Here is an 18,474-nt window from a genome sequence, read left to right on the forward strand (position 1 = left end):
ATACCAAGGTCCATCATCATCCGCCATCCTACAAAACAAATCACAAACATCTATGAATATATGAACAATATCAAACAATGAAGTTTCCTTCTCCAAGTTATGCCATATGAACACACCATTCTTCTCAAACATAACAACATCATTTCTTTCTTCTTCATATGCACACATATCATCTAGGGTACCAAATTTCACCATCAAATACATTTCATAATCATCATCCGCCATTCTATTGAACAAATCATGTCACACACAATCATCAAATTTCATCATCTCTTTTGCAAAAAAAATTATGCCATCTATATATTCAACTATATTGTCATACCACTTCACACATATAATATTTTTTCTAAATATATTTGCTTGTCAAAGTAGTCTTTCTCAGATTCAAACAAATATTATGCCATCTATATATTCAACTATATTGTCATAGCACTTAGCACATATAATATTTTCATAGAACTTAACACATATATTTGCTTGCCATATAGCTAATTTACTACCACATGCATACATCATCTATAATTCAGAAAAAAATCACAAACTACAAACATCTACAAACTACACTACCTACCAAATCATCTATCAACTACAAACTATTTCCTAAAACAAAGAAACCATCTACTAATCTAACATCACCTAATGTGAAATAATGCATCCAACAAGAGAGGGGAAAACAAAAACAAATTGGAGGGAATGGGGGAGAATACCTCAAAGAAGCTTGGGGGGGTCAGATCTGCGAGTTTGAGCGGTTAATGGAGTAGATCAAGGGGGGTGGTGGTGGGAGGGAGAGAAGGGGTGACGAACAGCCCTCTGTTCTTGACCCGGCGCTAGAAGAAGTTGAGATGGGGATGGGTGGGCGCCCCGCGCCGTTATCCACTTACCAGGGCCAGACGCCAGGGTCCCTGGCGTCTGGACCCTTTGCCACGTCAGCAGGTCAACGGGCAGGCGGACAGTGCGGGTCAGGGTCCAGACGCCAGGGTCCCTGGCGTCTGCTTTGCAACCCAGACGCCAGGGATGTTGGCGTCACCCAAAGAGGTCAAAATCGTTTTTTTTTGAAAACGAGATCAAATCGTGATTTTGTTAGCCTTTTAGATCATAACAGTAATTTTGTCCGCCATGAGCTAGCTAGACGACGAGATCATGAACTGGAGCACGGCGTACATGGATGATTGATTGCCTGCCCAGCTGCTTCATTGACAGATTAGAATACTTCCCACAAGCCGAAGCTAACCAACGAGAACACTCTGGCAGTTTGGCCCGAGGCTAGATCAGCCCAGAACCTTATGTGAACTCGCGGCGACTTGACCCGACGGAGAGTCATTGTGACATTGTCAATGATTCCTCGCCGCGCGTGGTAGCCACCTGGCCCACCCATGACGCGGCTCACAGCTGGGCATGTCAACAACTATTTTCTTCGTTCAGAATTACTTGTCGCAGAAATGGATGTATCTAGAACTAAAAAATGTCTAGATAAATCAATTTCTACGACAAGTAACGGAGGAAGTACTTCCTCCATCGTCTAGGAGTATACTCTATCGTTACCGAGTTCTTTGTCGTTTACCAAGTTCTTTGTAGGCAGGGAGACGACAGGGTAGGTGGCCGATGATTGGCTGGCATTATGCCGCCATTAATAGCTAGTGACATCAGAATTCGTTCGACTACACGTTGGGACGACGGTGTTAGAATAAATCCGAGGCATACCGTTGATCATCGGAGGACCAAGGAATCACACGAGCACGACAACGAGATTTGTTAACGAGGTTCACCGACATGGCTACATCCCCGGGGCCTGACTATGGGCGCTCCTCCCCGTGACACCATCACAATACAGCACACCGGCCACCCAGGCGCCGGCACATGCCACCGGCTCCCCCTTGCGCACCTGTGCTATTATGCCGGCATAGGTTACATCGTGTGTCTACCCCCGCTATATATGAGAGGCATAGGATACAAGTGTCCTACTAGGACACGACTCCACATCCTATGTAAACACAGTAAAACTCATAGTCCAACTGTAACCTACCTTGTACACTATATTCGACATAATTCCAACAAACTCCACCTTGGCGAATATTCTCCACCACCCTGAATTCGTCAATGCGTCAAACTTCCATGTACATTGGACTTGAGTTTATCCCGTGAGTTCCGCTGCTACTTCAAAGACTCCATATGACTCCACCTGCAACTTATATTCCCTTCTTTTCTTGACCACAGTCAACACTCGAGCAAATTAAGTTCCACATTACTCTAGTTTGTGCTCCCAACTTCCAGAGTATCAGTCCAACGCCATCACACACTGATCACTGACCTGCGTGAAAGTGAACAACTCACATATTGGGTGTCATACATAAGAGTTACCTGAACTAACATCACCGCTCCTTTCTTAACCGCCTATCTGAAACTTGAAGGAATTTCACCATTGCTTGTAGTCATCCCGAGTCAAATTCGCAGTTGTCTCACCACATGTACGACCACCAAAGCCTTGGCCCGTCTCCATGTACCCGTGCGTACCGCACGCCTCGCCGCTATTACTGCGTCGAGCCTCCGTTGTCCTGGTCGAGTCTCAAGGGTCGCAAACCCACACCACTTAACCCCCACTACAGAGTACCGCCGATCATCGCCTACCGGGGACGAGTTTCACGCTTCCATCAGACCACTGGGCTCCAGTCCAAATTACGTGTCCCTCACTTTCCCCCCCGCTGAATAGGCTTCGATTCTCTGGATCCTTACACCGTAGCCCCTCAATCCAGCTCCACATTCAACATGACTCCATGGTAGATGATCAGTCCACCCTCGCGCCTCATCGACTTCAAGCTCTCATGTACACCATCTTGAACCAACCCCGCGCCATAGTCTTGTCGAAGCCACACAAGCCCTTGGGGCCTGTGCCACGTGTTTCCACGCCCCAGAAGTCGGTCACCATCAACGTCACGCTCATACATTGTCGCCGCCGATCCCACTACCGTCTTCTGTTCCAACCAACTCACGTCGATCTGTAAAACTATCTAGTCTGACGGAGCCGAACTTGTCCGGCTACACGACATGCTCGAGGCTCCCAAATCGTCTTCCACGAATTTCCATCCATCACATGATAATTCCATCTTAGCTGAATTGACTTCCCGCAACACTTTCAAGCATTCATGTTTTTCCAACAAAATTTCACCCTTGCCCGCCATAAGTCAAGGTTTTCAGTCCCGTCGAACTTCTCCACCTCAAACCTGTTGGAAATATGCCCTAGAGGCAATAATAAATTAGTTATTATTATATTTCCTTGTTCATGATAATCGTTTATTATCCATGCTATAATTGTATTGATAGGAAACTCAGATACATGTGTGGGTACATAGACAACACCATGTCCCTAGTAAGCCTCTAGTTGACTAGCTCGTTGATCAATAGATGGTTACAATTTCCTGACCATGGACATTGGATGTCATTGATAACGGTATCACATCATTAGTAGAATGATGTGATGGACAAGACCCAATCCTAAGCCTAGCACAAAGATCGTGTAGTTCGTATGCTAAAGCTTTTCTAATGTCAAGTATCTTTTCCTTAGACCATGAGATTGTGCAACTCCCGGATACCATAGGAATGTTTTGGATGTACCAAACGTCACAACGTAACTGGGTGGCAATAAAGGTGCACTATAGGTATCTCCGAAAGTGTCTGTTGGGTTGGCACGAATCGAGACTGGGATTTGTCACTCCGTGTAAACAGAGAGGTATCTTTGGGCCCACTCGGTAGGACATCATCATAATGTGCACAATGTGACCAAGGGGTTGATCACAGGATGATGTGTTACGAAACGAGTAAAGAGACTGGCAAGTAACGAGATTGAACAAGGTATCGATATACCAACGACCGAATCTCGGGCAAGTACAATACCGTTAGACAAAGGGAATTGTATATGGGATTGATTGAGTCCTTGACATCGTGGTTCATCCGATGAGATCATCGTGGAACATGTTGGAGACAACATGGGTATCCAGATCCCGCTGTTGGTTATTGGCCGGAGAACGTCTAGGTCATGTCTGCATGGTTCCCGAACCCGTAGGGTCTACACACTTAAGATTCGATGACGCTAGGGTTATAAAGGAAGTTTGTATGTGGTTACCGAATGTTGTTCAGAGTCCCGGATGAGATCCCGGACATCATGAGGAGTTCCGGAATGGTCCAGAGGTAAAGATTTATATATGGAAAGTTATTGTTCGGGTTCCGAGAAAAGTTCGGGTTTTTCCAGTATTTTACCGGGAAGCTTCCAGAAGGTTCCGGAGGATTCCGGAGGGGTCTGGAGGTCCGGAAATTGTTCCACCACATCCAATACAGCAGCATGGGCTGTAGGGGGGCGCCCTAGCCTTGATGGGCCAGGGGCACCAGCCCCCCCAAGGCCCATGCCCATGGGAGAGGGGAAACCCTAAGGGGGAGGACCTACACTTGACTTGGGAGGCACTCCTCCCCCCTTGGCCGCCGCCCCCAACCCTAGATGAGATCTAGGGGGGCCGTCCCCCTCTCTCCAGCACCTATAAATAGTGGAGGGGTGGGAGGGCAGCCGCACCCCAAGTTCTGGCGCAGCCCTCCCCCTCTCCCATGTACTCCTCCTCTCCCGCGGTGCTTGGCGAAGCCCTGCAGGATTGCCACACTCATCCATCACCACCACGCCGTTGTGCTGCTGCTGGATGGAGTCTTCCTCAAGCTCTCCCTCTCTCCTTGCTGGATCAAGGCATGGGAGATGTCACCGGGCTGCACGTGTGTTGAACGCGAAGGTGCCGTCAGTTCGGCACTAGGATCTCCGGTGATTTGGATCACAATGAGTACGACTCCTTCAACCCCGTTCTCTTGAACGCTTTCGCTTAGCGATCTACAAGGGTACGTAGATGCACTCTCCTTCCCCTTGTTGCTGGTTTCTCCATAGATAGATCTTGGTGACACGTAGGAAAATTTTGAATTTCTGCTACGTTCCCCAACAGTGGCATCATGAGCTAGGTCTATTGCGTAGATTCTTTGCACGAGTAGAACACAAAGTAGTTGTGGGCATTGATTTTGTTCAATATGATTACTATTACTAGTCCAATCTTGATTTGGCGACATTGTGGGATGAAGCGGCCCGGACTGACCTTACACGTACACTTACGTGAGATAGGTTCCACCGACTGACATGCACTTGTTGCATAAGGTGGCTAGCGGGTGCCAGTCTCTCCCACTTTAGTCGGATCGGATTCGATGAAAAGGGTCCTTATGAAGGGTAAATAGTAATTGACATATCACGTTGTGGTTTTTGCGTAGGTAAGAAACGTTCTTGCTAGAAACCCATAGCAGCCACATAAAACATGCAAACAACAATTAGAGGACGTCTAACTTGTTTTTGCAGGGTATGTTATGTGATGTGATATGGCCAAGAAGAATGTGATGAATGATATGTGATGTATGAGATTGATCATGTTCTTGTAATAGGAATCACGACTTGCATGTCGATGAGTATGACAACCGGCAGGAGCCATAGGAGTTGTCTTTATTTATTGTATGACCTGCGTGTCATTGAACAACGCCATGTAATTACTTTACTTTATTGCTAACCAGTAGCCATAATAGTAGAAGTAATAATTTGGCGAGACAACTTCATGGAGACACGATGATGGAGATCATGATGATGGAGATCATGGTGTCATGACGGTGACGATGATGATCGTGGAGCCCTGAAGATGGAGATCAAAAGGAGCTATATGATATTGGCCATATCATGTCACTATTTGATTGCATGTGATGTTTATCATGTTTATACATCTTATTTGCTTAGAACGACGGTAGTAAATAAGATGATTCCTCATTAAAATTTCAAGAAAGTGTTTCCCCTAACTGTGCACCGTTGCGAAAGTTCGTCGTTTCGAAGCACCATGTGATGATCGGGTGTGATAGATTCTTACGTTCACATACAACAGGTGTAAGCCAGATTTACACACGCGAAACACTTAGGTTAACTTGACGAGCCTAGCATGTACAGACATGGCCTCGGAACACAAGAGACCGAAAGGTCGAGCATGAGTCGTATGGAGGATACGATCAACATGAAGATGTTCACCGATGATGACTAGTCCGTCTCACGTGATGATCGGACACGGCCTAGTTGACTCGGATCATGTAATCACTTAGATGACTAGAGGGATGTCTATCTGAGTGGGAGTTCATAAGATGAACTTAATTATCCTGAACATAGTCAAAAGATCTTTGCAAATTATGTCGTAAGCTCGCGCTTTAGTTCTACTATTTAGATATATTCCTAGAGAAAATTTAGTTGAAAGTTGATAGTAGCAATTATGCGGACTGGGTCCGTAAACTGAGGATTGTCCTCGTTGCTTCGTAGAAGGCTTATGTCCTTAATGCACCGCTCAGTGTGCTGAACCCCAAACGTCGTCTGTGGATGTTGCGAACATCGGACATACACATTTTGATAACTACATGATAGTTCAGTTAAACGGTTTAGAGTTGAGGCACCAAAGACGTTTTTGAAACGTCGCGGAACATATGAGATGTTTCGAAAGCTGAAATTGGGATTTCAGGCTCGTGCCCACGTCAAGAGGTATAAGACCTCCAACGATTTTCTTAGCCTGTAAACTAAGGGAGATAAGCTCAATCGTTGAGCTTGTGCTCAGATTGTCTGAGTACAACAATCACTTGAATCAAATGGGAGTTGATCTTCCAGATGAGATAGTGATGTTTCTCCAAAGTCATTGCCACCAAGCTGCTAGAGCTGCGTGATGAACTATAACATATCAGGGATAGATATGATGATCCTTGAGATATTCGCGATGTTTGACATCGCGAAAGTAGAAATCAAGAAGGAGCATCAATTGTTGATGGTTGGTGAAACCACTAGTTTCAAGAAGGGCAAGGGCAATGAGGGATACTTCATGAGACAGCAAATCAGCTGCTGCTCTAATGAAGAAACCCAAGGTTGAACCCAAACCCGAGACTAAGTGCTTCTGTAATAAGGGGAACAACCACTTGAGCAGAATTACCCTAGATACTTGGTAGATGAGAAGGCTGGCAAGGTCGATAGAAGTATATTGGATATACATTATGTTAATGTGTACTTTACTAGTACTCCTAGTAGCACCAGGGTATTAAGATACCGGTTCGGTTGCTAAGTGTTAGTAACTCGAAATAAAAGAGCTACAGAATAAACGGAGACTAGCTAAAGGTGATCTAACGATATGTGTTGGAAGTGTTTCCAAGGTTGATGTGATCAAGAATCGCACGCTCCCTCTACCATCGAGATTGGTGTTAAACCTAAATAATTGTTATTTGGTGTTTGCGTTGAGCATATACATGATTGGATTATGTCTATCGCAATACGGTTATTCATTTAAGGAGAATAATGGTTACTCTGTTTATTTGAGTAATGCCTTCAATGGTCTTGCATCTAAAATGAATGGTTTATTGAATCTCGATCGTAGTGATACACATGTTCATACCAAAAGATATAAGATAGTAATGATAGTACCACCTACTTGTGGCACTGCCATGTAAGTCATGTTGGTATAAAACGCATGAAGAAGCTCCATGTTGATGGATCTTTGGACTCACTCGTTTTTTTGAAAAGTTTGAGACATGCGAACCATGTCTATTGGTGTGTATGCATGAAGAAACTCCATGCAGATGGACCGTTTGGACTCACTTGATTTTGAATCACTTGAGACATGCAAATCATACCACATGGGCAAGATGACTGAAAGCCTAATTTTCAGTAAAATGGAACAAGAAAGCAACTTGTTGGAAGTAATACATATTGATGTGTGCAGTCCAATGAGTGCTGAGGCACGCAGTGGATATCGTTACGTTCTTACTTCACGGATGATTTGAGTAGATACTGAGTATATTTACTTGATGAAACACAAGTCTAAATTATTTAATGGCTCAAGTAATTTTAGAGTGAAGTTGAACATCATCATGACAAGAGGATAAAATGTCTATGATATGATCATAGAGATGAGTATCTGAGTTACGAGCTTTGGCACGCAATTAAGACATTGTGGAAATTGTTTCACAATAAATACCGCCTGGAACACCATAGTGTGATGGTGTGTCCAACATCATAGTTGCACCCTATTGGATATGGTGCGTACCATGATGTCTCTTATCGAATTACCACTATCGTTCATGGATTAGGCATTAGAGACAACCGCACTCACTTTAATAGGGCACCACGTAATTCCGTTGAGACGACACCGTTTGAACTATGGTTTGGAGAAACCTAAGTTGTCGTTTCTTAAAAGTTTGGGGCAGCGACGCTTATGTGAAAAAGTTTCAGGTTGATAAGCTCGAACGCAAAGCGGATAAAATGCATCTTCATAGAACACCCAAAACAGTTGGGTATACCTCCTAATTCAGATCCAAAAGCAATAGGGATTGTTTCTTGAATCGGGTACTTTCTCGAGGAAAGGTTTGTCTCGAGAATTGAGTGGGAGGATGGTGGGGACTTGATGAGGTTATTGAACCGTCACTTCAACAAGTGTGTAGCAGGGCACAGGAAGTTGTTCCTGTGGAGCCTACACCAATTGAAGTAGAAGCTTATGATAGTGATCACGAAGCTTTGGATCAAGTCACTACCGTACCTCGTAGGGTGACAAGGATGCGTACTACTTCAGAGTGGTATAGTAATCCTGTCTTGAAGCTCATGTTGCAAGACAACAATGAACCTACGAGCTATGGAGAAGCAATGGTGGGCCCATATTCCAACAAATGGTTAGTAGCCATGAAATCCGAGATAGGATCCATGTATCAGAACAAAGGATGGACTTTGGTGGACCTGCCCGATGATCAGCAAGCCATTGAGATAAATGGATCTTTAAGAAGAAGATGGACGTGGACGGTAATGTCAACGTCTATGAAGCTCGACTTGTGGCAAAGAGTTTTTCACAAGTTCAAGGAGTTGACTACGATGAGATTTTATCATCCGTAGCGATGCTTAAGTCCGTCGGAATCATGTTAGCATTAGCTGCATTTATGAAATCTGGCAAATGGATGTCAAAACGAGTTTCCTTACCAGTCTTCGTAAGGAAAGGTTGTATGTGATACAATCAGAAAGGTTTTTGTTGATCCTAAGGATGCTAAAAGGTATGCTAGCTTCAGCGATCCTTCCATGGACTGGAGTAAGCATCTCGGAGTTGGAATATGCACTTTGATAAGATGATCAAAAATTGTGGGTTTATACAAAGTTTATGAGAAACTTGTATTTCCAAAGAAGTGAGTGGGAGCACTATAGAATTTCTGATGAGTATATGTTGTTGACATATTGTTGATCAGAAATGATGTAGAATTTCTGGAAAGCATATAGGGTTATTTGAAAGGTGTTTTTCAATAGAAAACCTGGATTAAGCTACTAGAACATTGAGCATCAAGATCTATGAGGATAGATCAAAAACGCTTAATGGTACTTTCAAATGAGCATATACCTTGACATGATCTTGAAGGTGTTCAAGATGGATCAGTCAAAGAAGGAGTTCTTGCCTGAGATGTAAGGTATGAAGTTAAGACTTAAAGCTCGACCACGGCAGAAAAGAGAGAAAGGACGAAGGTCGTCCCCTATGCCTTAGACGTAGGCTCTACGGTATGCTATGCTGTGTACCGCACCTAATGTGTGCCTTGCTACATATCTGGCAAGAGGGTACAAAGGTGATCAAGGAGTGGATCACCAGATAGCGGTCAAAATTATCCTTAGAGGAATAAGAATATATTTCTCGATTATGGAGGTGATAAAGAGTTCGACGTAAAGGGTTACGTCGATGCAAGCTTTAACACCTATCCAAATGACTCTGAGTAGCAAACCGGATACGTATAGTGGAGCAACCATTTGGAATAACTCCAAGTAGAGCGTGGAAGCAGCATTTACAATATGACCCAGAGATTTGCGAAGTATATACGGATCTGAATGTTGCAGACCCGTTGACTAAAACCTCTCTTACAAGCAAAACATGATCAAACCTCAGAACTCATTGAGTCTTAATCACATGATGATGTGAACTAGTTTAGTGACACTAGTAAACTCTTTGGATGTTGGTCACATGATGATGTGACCTGTGAGTGTTAATCACATGGCGATGTGAACTAGATTATTGACTCTAGTGCAAGTGGGAGACTGTTGGAAATATTCCCTAGAGGCAATAATAAATAAGTTATTATTATATTTCCTTGTTCATGATAATCGTTTATTATCCATGCTATAATTGTATTGATAGGAAACTCAGATACATGTGTGGGTACATAGACAACACCATGTCCCTAGTAAGCCTCTAGTTGACTAGCTCATTGATCAATATATGGTTACAGTTTCCTGACCATGGACATTGGATGTCGTTGATAACGGGATCACATCATTAGCAGAATGATGTGATGGACAAGACCCAATCCTAAGCCTAGCACAAAGATTGTGTAGTTCGTATGCTAGAGCTTTTCTAATGTCAAGTATCTTTTCCTTAGACCATGAGATTGTGCAACTCCTGGATACTGTAGGAATGCTTTGGGTGTACCAAACGTCACAACATAACTGGGTGGCTATAAAGGTGCACTACAGGTATCTCCGAAAGTGTCTGTTGGGTTGGCACGAATCGAGACTGGGATTTGTCACTCTGTGTAAACGGAGAGGTATCTTTGGGCCCACTTGATAGGACATCATCATAATATGCACAATGTGACCAAGGGGTTGATCACGGGATGATGTGTTACGGAACGAGTAAAGAGACTTGCCGGTAACGAGATTGAACAAGGTATCGGTATACCGACGATCGAATCTCGGGCAAGTACAATACCGTTAGACAAAGGGAATTGTATACGGGATTGATTGAGTCCTTGACATCGTGGTTCATCCGATGAGATCATCGTGGAACATGTGGGAGCCAACATGGGTATCCAGATCCCGCTGTTGGTTATTGGCCGGAGAACGTCTAGGTCATGTCTGCATGGTTCCCGAACCCGTAGGGTCTACACACTTAAGGTTCGATGCCGCTAGGGTTATAAAGGAAGTTTGTATGTGGTTACCGAATGTTGTTCGGAGTCCCGGATGAGATCCCGGACATCACGAGGAGTTCCGGAATGGTCCGGAGGTAAAGATTTATATATGGAAAGTTGTTGTTCGGGTTCCGGAAAAAGTTCGGGTTTTTCCGGTATTGTACCGGGAAGCTTCCAGAAGGTTCTGGAGGATTCCGGAGGGGTCCGGAGGTCCGGAAATTGTTCCACCACGTCCAATACAGCAGTATGGGGTGTAGGGGGGCACCCTAGCCTTGATGGGCCAGGGGCACCAGCCCCCCCACGGCCCATGCGCATGGGAGAGGGGAAACCCTAAGGGGGAGGGCCTCCAGTTGACTTGGGAGGCACTCCACCCCCCTTGGCCGCCGCCCCCAACTCTAGATGAGATCTAGGGGGGCCGGCCCCCTCTCCCCCCACCTATAAATAGTGGAGGGGTGGGAGGGCGGCCGCACCCCAAGTTCTGGCGCAGCCCTCCCCCTCTTCCAAGTACTCCTCCTCTCCCGCGGTGCTTGGCGAAGCCCTGCAGGATTGCCACGCTCATCCATCACCACCACGCCGTTGTGCTGCTGCTGGATGGAGTCTTCCTCAACCTCTCCCTCTCTCCTTACTGGATCAAGGCATGGGAGACGTCACCGGGCTGCACGTGTGTTGAACGCGGAGGTGCCGTCCGTTCGGCACTAGGATCTCCGGTGATTTGGATCACAACGAGTACGACTCCTTCAACCCCGTTCTCTTGAACGCTTCCGCTTAGCGATCTACAAGGGTATGTAGATGCACTCTCCTTTTTCTCGTTGTTGGTTTCTCTATAGATAGATCTTGGTGACACGTAGGAAAATTTTGAATTTCTGCTACGTTCCCCAACAAAACCTGGTACCCGTTGGCGCCATGGTTCTTCGTATGGCTGACCCTGCGAAAAAAATACCTCCCCCTTGCTCACCTGTGCTATTATGCTGGCATAGGTTACATCGTGTGTCTACCCCGCTATATATGAGAGACATAGAATACAAGTGTCCTACTAGGACACGACTCCACATTCTATGTAAACACAGTACAACTCATAGTCTAACCGTAACCTATCTTGTACACTATATTCGATATAATTTCAACAGACGGGACGGCGGAGGTCAGTGTGGATACTTAGCGGCACACGGCGTACACGCGTGGCGCACAACTTACACGCCTTCCGTCACGGTGCCGTCAACTTGGACGAGCACGGCCACGTGGCCCAGGTGTTCGATATCCGCTTCACGTCAACACTCGGCTTTCACCTAAATATGTTGAGTCTTTTCTATACGCTGATCGTTTTTATGCTGTTTAACGACGTACGTGGAGGTACGTCGAGGCATAGGTCGCCGCCGTGTGCCATGCCATCGACACACGGCGTACAAATGCGTAAGCCGAGTGGCCGATAATATACACTAGGCGATCCGCAAAGCTATTGATCCCGTACGTGTAAGTCGATGTGTGGGTTTATTGGCTTCTACCAGTTTGGCTTTGAACATGAGCCACACATGCCCATCCGGCAATCGGGTGACCGACATAGCTAGGCAGATGTGTGCAAAGGCATCTGCGTGCTCCCGTGAGTTTTCGTTTGTTTCATTGCCTTATTTGTGGCATGCCATAATTTTTAAGCATCCCACCTCATATGTTATATTTTCTGAGACACATGCGATCATATATACACGCGTACACTCATCTCTATAAAAGCACATACGAACATCCTATCCCTATTAGCATCCCCGAGACTGAGCTGGCATATCATCTTGAGATTGACAAAGTCACCGCAGACACCTCGTAGTTGACGGTAATGTCTCCGTTCACTGAACCCCATCGCTGGAAATCCTAAAATAAATCCAGAAGAACGCGAGCACCGGAACTTAAACCCTGATGGGCTGGGGATATCATTGTCCTCCCAACCATCCAATCACATGTCACAGGTTGGTTCTCTCCCACCCCACATGCCAGAAGGAAGGTTTCTTACCATATGGCAACAATTTACTCGCAACGAAAATTGTGGCTTGCCACATATTTGGCCGAAAAAAGTGTCACATCGGTAGACTCGGACCAAACATGCCCTAGTGTTCAGAAGGAAACGCAGAGAACAAGGCGAAGAGCAATGTGGTTCTCTGGTACTCCCTACGTTCTTGTTTATAAAAGGTTACACCGTAGCTGGATTAGTCTACGGACGAATTAAAAGCTTGCAGCGGTAGAAAATTTCCCTACGTTCTTGTTTATCTCCTTTTTTTTAGTAACGTTTTTCTCCTTTTTCTTAGTCCACGGACTGGACGCACTCCACGCAACAATTGGGAAACCGAGAAACATTTGGGCCACACGGCCTAGTAAGTAGCACTTTCTTTTAAAGCCCAAGTTGGTAGGTAGTATAACTTAACCCCGTCTATTTTTAGCCACTTCTTCCATTTTCGCCTTAGCCAACTCTATCGTTTTCGCCGCAGCCGCCTGTACCATCATCGGCACCGCACGCGCAAAATCGACAACCTGAGTGATGGCACCGGGGTCACTGTATTTGATGCTGCGTGATAGGAATAGGATAGAAGAAAGTTAGACAAGGCTCAAGAAAAGGAAGCTGCAGAGCATATTGTCGAGAAAAATAGAGAAGCCAGAGCATGAGCATACCGTGGTATCCTGACGCCATCCCTCCCTACCCTATCGTAGCGACTTGATAGGATAGATGGATAATCCAATTAGAGAAAACTAATACCAAGTAAAGGAAGATGCAGATCGATCCTCAAATGAAGGAGGGAAGAGGATCGCATCACAGAGAGTTGTGAGATCATGAACATACCTGTCGTCGGGTAGATGATCCGCTTCCCCGCCGGGCGTTTCCATGCCCACTGCACGTTTCAACCGTTCCCAACCCGAGGCGACCAACCCATCACCTTCCTTCTCCGGGAGCTTATCGGCATGAAACCCCTTCCCCCCCATCGTACCGTACGCTTGCTAACGTCGAGAGCTAATATAACTGACCGTGGGTGCGAGTGCGATGATGGTGTTTGCGCAAGTGAGTGTGTGACAAGATGGCATACACTCGGCTGCCGGTGGACGGATTTATAGGCTCACGCCCGTCGCCCGGCCGCTTGACCAGATGGAGCTGGCCGGTCCGCTCGTCATATTCAATCGTTCGAGTAGTTAATTAGCCATGAGCTAGACGACTAGATGATGCATGACCTGGAGCACGGCGTACATGGATGATTGCTTGCCTGCCCACCTGCTCCATTCATCGATTAGAATAGTTCCCACGAGCAGAAACTAACCAACTAGAGCACTCTGGCGGTTTGGCCCGAGGCCAGGTCAGCCAGAACGCGGTGTGAAATACTTGCGGCGACTTGACCCGCCGAAGGGCCATTGCCAATGCTTGCTCGCCGCACGCGGCCGCCACCCCCGCCCACGACGCGGCTCACAGCTCGGCGAGTCATCCACTTCATCCATGCATACTCCATAGTCTACTCGTTGGCCGATAAAAACCAAGCCACCCGGCAGCTTCCTTCCTTCCTCGTCCTTCCCCGGCTGTGCTATGGTGTATTTTAGTACAAGTGTTTTTTGAGTCTTTTTAGGGTACATCATACTACCTCTGAAACCGAGTAGTATTGAATCATCTCAGCCATTAAATAGTAGGGTAGTTTTATCATTTTTATCATTTTTTATTTTATAAAATCCCCGGCGGTAACCATCCTCGTGAAGCCTCGTCGTTGCCGTCGCCGATCATCAACATGATAAAAAAACCTGCATAAGTTGGTCCCGTTTATAAGAAATACCGGACCGGAAACCGTACAAGTATAACAAGTGTAAAGGAAGAAGAAATAAAAAAGATGCCCAAGACAAGGCACACCTAGCTAACAGACAGAAAGATCATCACCACGAAAGACAGAAGTATATGTGGGATGTCGTCAAAGGGTCACAATACCGGGACTTTGCAAAAAGCCTAAGAGCATCTCCAGCCGCGCGCCCCAACAGCCCCCCCCCCCCCCCCCGCGGTGAATTTTTAGCACCGGTGGCGGAAAATCGGCCCAGTCGCGCCCCCAGGACCTCGTTTAGCGCCGGTTTGGGCCAAATCCATAGCCGGCGATTCCGCCCCGAACCCAGGCGACCGGGTGTCGCCTGGGCGTGCCGGCAGAAGCGAAAAGCGGCGTGTGGCCGCTCTGTCGGTGACAGGAAGCCCTTTTCCCGCCGCTTCCCCCCCCCTCGGCTTCCCTCTCTTCTCCATTCCTCCTGCCAAACCCCGCCTCTTCCCTACCCTTCCGCCCGCCATGCCGCCGAAGAAGTACGTGATGCCCCACGCCGCAACGGATCCCACAGCCGCCGCCGTCGCCTAGCCAAAGCAGAAGCCGAGGGCGCCGTTATCCAAGCCCCCCGGCATGAGCAACGCCGACTGGAAGGCAGATGTGGAGCGCCGGGAGGCCGTCACCGCCAATAGGTGCAACAGGGCCAAGAAGGTCAGGGAGAGAGCGGCGGAGCATGCGGAGCGCGCTGCGGCCAAACAAGCCGAGGCGGCGCGCGTGGCGATGATGAATCCACCCGGTGGGCATGGCCCGTACGCGGCCTGGAGCCAGCAAAGCGTCGGCTCTCCGGCCGGGTTCTCGTCATCACCGCACCCATGGAGCACGCCGTCGCCGGGCTATGCCGATGGCGACGCCCACGGCAGCTTCAACCCCAACATCACCTTCCCCTATGGGTGCCCCGTCCAGCGCACGCCCTCGCCCGCGTTCGCCGGCGTGCAGTACCCGTCGTACACGTACTCGCCGCCAGACTACGCAGCCTCACCGACGCCACCTCTCCGCCGCGGCTCTACTCGCAAGCCTCCTCCTCGTCGCATCTCGGCGACGCCGACGCGACGGAGGCCGATATGGAAGACATCATCGCAGCCGGCTCGGCTGCCGCCGCCGCTTCCCCCGGGTTCACTACCCAAGACGGCTCGATTGACCTCGGTGACATGGACGACGAGCTCGACTATGGCGAGGAAGAGCCGGAGGAGGAGGAAGAAGAGGAGGAGGAGCCGGCACCGACGAGGAAAGGCAAGAAGAAGAAGAAGAAGAAGAAGAAGAAGGCGGCCAAGACCGGCAAACCGCGCATCAAGTGGGCGTCCAAGGAAGAGGAGTGCCTCGCTGAAGCGTGGAAGGTCGTCTGCCTCGACCTGGTCACCGGCACGAACCAGAGCATCGAGACGTATTGGGCCCGCATCAAGGCCGAGTTCGACGAGCACAAGCTCGTCGACCCCTACTTCAAAGTCGTCCACATGAAGCGTCGGTCGAAGGCAATGGCGAACCATTGGGGGCTCATCCAAACGGCGTGCAACAAATGGCATGGGATCGTCGAGGACGTCGCGGCTCGCCCGGAGAGCGGCACCAGCGTCGAGGATCAGGTATAGCATGTCGTCCTTACTATTGCCTTTCGTCGTGTGCGCGCCCAGGCGCGCCCTAGCGCCGACTGATGTTCTTTTCCTCGGCGCAGCTGCTACGCATTGTTTGAGGAGTTTTTGTGCATTCTTGCATAAAATAATAAAAAATAAATTATTGATGAGCTTTCATGCAGGTTATACGTACAAAGAGAAATTTTGATGCAAAAGCAAAACACCATTGCATGGCGCATGCACATATGTACTGGTACATACACATGCATGCATGAAATCATGATACAGACTATACAGAGACAAGTTTGATAATATAGCACGTACACATATATGCCCGGCTGCCTATGTAATGTTAATGCATGGGTGCATGCATTTAGTCTGGGTAGCTGGCCGTGACAAGCATCCAGATTAGATATATATAGTTGATTTGGTTTCATGTATATACGTATTCAATCGGGTATTCGTGTACCGGCCGCCGCGCGGACATACACGTACTTAAATATCCACGTACCAGGCCTAGCTAGCTATGTGCTCGGACTGTGTCTTACAATGGCTCACGAGCCGGTTCACGTGCAACCACACTTGAACGGGTACGAGGCTGACTATGGAATCGTTTATTTGGCAAGTAGTGATTTAGATGTGTTAATGAGAAGAAAATGGAAAGAAATAAAGCCAGCACTTCCCCGTGCGGCATGTACGTTTGGAAAGGACTTGGCCCATCGGCAGCCGTGTGGTTGTGTTTCCTTTGAGATTATGCAGGCTTGACCGACAAGAAGACCACTCAAAGGAAAAGATCAAGGATGATCGGGTGATTTCCTTGCAGCAGCAGCGGCCATGACGTGCGGCACTCAGCCCCTGGTGCCTATATAAAGTGAGGACCGGGGAGACAATCAGAACAACCCAGGTAAAGGAGACACCCAGCCACCACGGTGGCCGCCATCACGTGCACAGCCGAACCCACGTACAACACATCCACGGTACGCAGACACAAATCCATCGACCACATCCAGCCACCACGATCCCAGAACTCACGCAGCAAGAAGAAGTAGAAGGAGAGAAGAACAATGCCGGCGATCATCCGTACAAGAAGCAGGCACCTCGGCAGCAACATGAACACCAAGTTGATTTTCCCGAACTGTAAAGTTATCATCTAATTACTCCTTCATCCTTTATTATTGCATGCATGCATAGCACGTGGTGGCGCGGTGGAGCTGGCGATCATGTAGCATTTCTTTGGCGTTATCATCATCTTCATCAAGCTAACCAAGACGACGAGGCTACTCCCGGACTTCACCAAGGTGTGGAAGACGATGGCGTGTCAATGGGGCTGCCGGCGCGCAGCCCGTTGGACTCCTTGGTTGGTGGCCGCCCTTGGTGATGAGGCCGACGACGTCTACTTCGTCAAGATGGAGCCCCAAAGGCGCGAGGCTCGCGAGGATGCCGCCGTGGATGGCGACATGAAGCTTGCTAGGACGACGCCCTCGTTTTCTTCATCAAGCTGGCGCAATGGAGGGCGAAGGTGGGGAGGCTCGCGGAGGATGCCGCCGCCGTGCCGCAGCGGATTGCGGCGCGGATTTCGCCAAGATGATGTCATCAAGCCGGCGCTATGGAGAACGAAGGCATGGAGGCTCGGGGCGATGGCGCCACGTAGTTTGTCAAGATGACTCCAATGTCAACAGCATCAACCTGGTGCCGCAAGGATCGTGGTGGGGAGCTCACAAGAAGGACGCCCGCCATCCACTTCGTCATGCTGGAGCTAGAGGACGGAGGCGTGGCACCCATTGAGGATGCCGCCGACATCTACTTTGTCAAGCTGGAGTCCGAAGGCGCGGAGCACGTAGGGATGGTGCCGCGTGCCGCGGAGGATGGCGAGACGGAGCTCGCTAGGACGACGCCCGTCATCTTCTTCATCAAGCCGACGCTATGGAGGACAAAGGCGTGGAGGCTCACAAAGATGCCGCCACGGTGCCGCTTTAGATTGCGGCGCGGAGCTCGCCAAGACGTCGCCCAGCGCCAATACCGGGTACCGCGGAGAATCGTGGCGTGGAGCTCGCAAGGAGGATACCATCAACGTCAACATCATCAAG

General features: G+C 48.1%; 1 protein-coding gene across 2 annotated transcripts; it reads right to left on the minus strand.

Moving 5' to 3' along the window:
* Window positions 1-13,103: 13,103 nt before the first annotated feature.
* On the minus strand, window positions 13,104-14,050 carry LOC123155487 (uncharacterized). 2 transcript variants are annotated; one of them, XM_044573658.1, is made up of 3 exons: window positions 13,826-14,050; window positions 13,657-13,698; window positions 13,104-13,552 (listed from the first exon to the last, which is right to left on the minus strand). In XM_044573658.1, exons 1-3 carry the CDS (start codon window positions 13,963-13,965, stop codon window positions 13,408-13,410), a joined length of 327 nt encoding a protein of 108 aa, XP_044429593.1. In that variant the 5' UTR covers window positions 13,966-14,050; the 3' UTR covers window positions 13,104-13,407. The 2 variants fall into 2 exon arrangements, with proteins under 2 accessions (XP_044429593.1, XP_044429594.1); XM_044573659.1 differs by having other exon boundaries at window positions 13,657-13,686; window positions 13,826-14,048.
* Between the last annotated feature and the right edge of the window lie 4,424 nt (window positions 14,051-18,474).

Source organism: Triticum aestivum, chromosome 7B (assembly GCF_018294505.1).
Source record: "Triticum aestivum cultivar Chinese Spring chromosome 7B, IWGSC CS RefSeq v2.1, whole genome shotgun sequence".
NCBI classification, from domain to species: Eukaryota; Viridiplantae; Streptophyta; class Magnoliopsida; order Poales; family Poaceae; genus Triticum; species Triticum aestivum.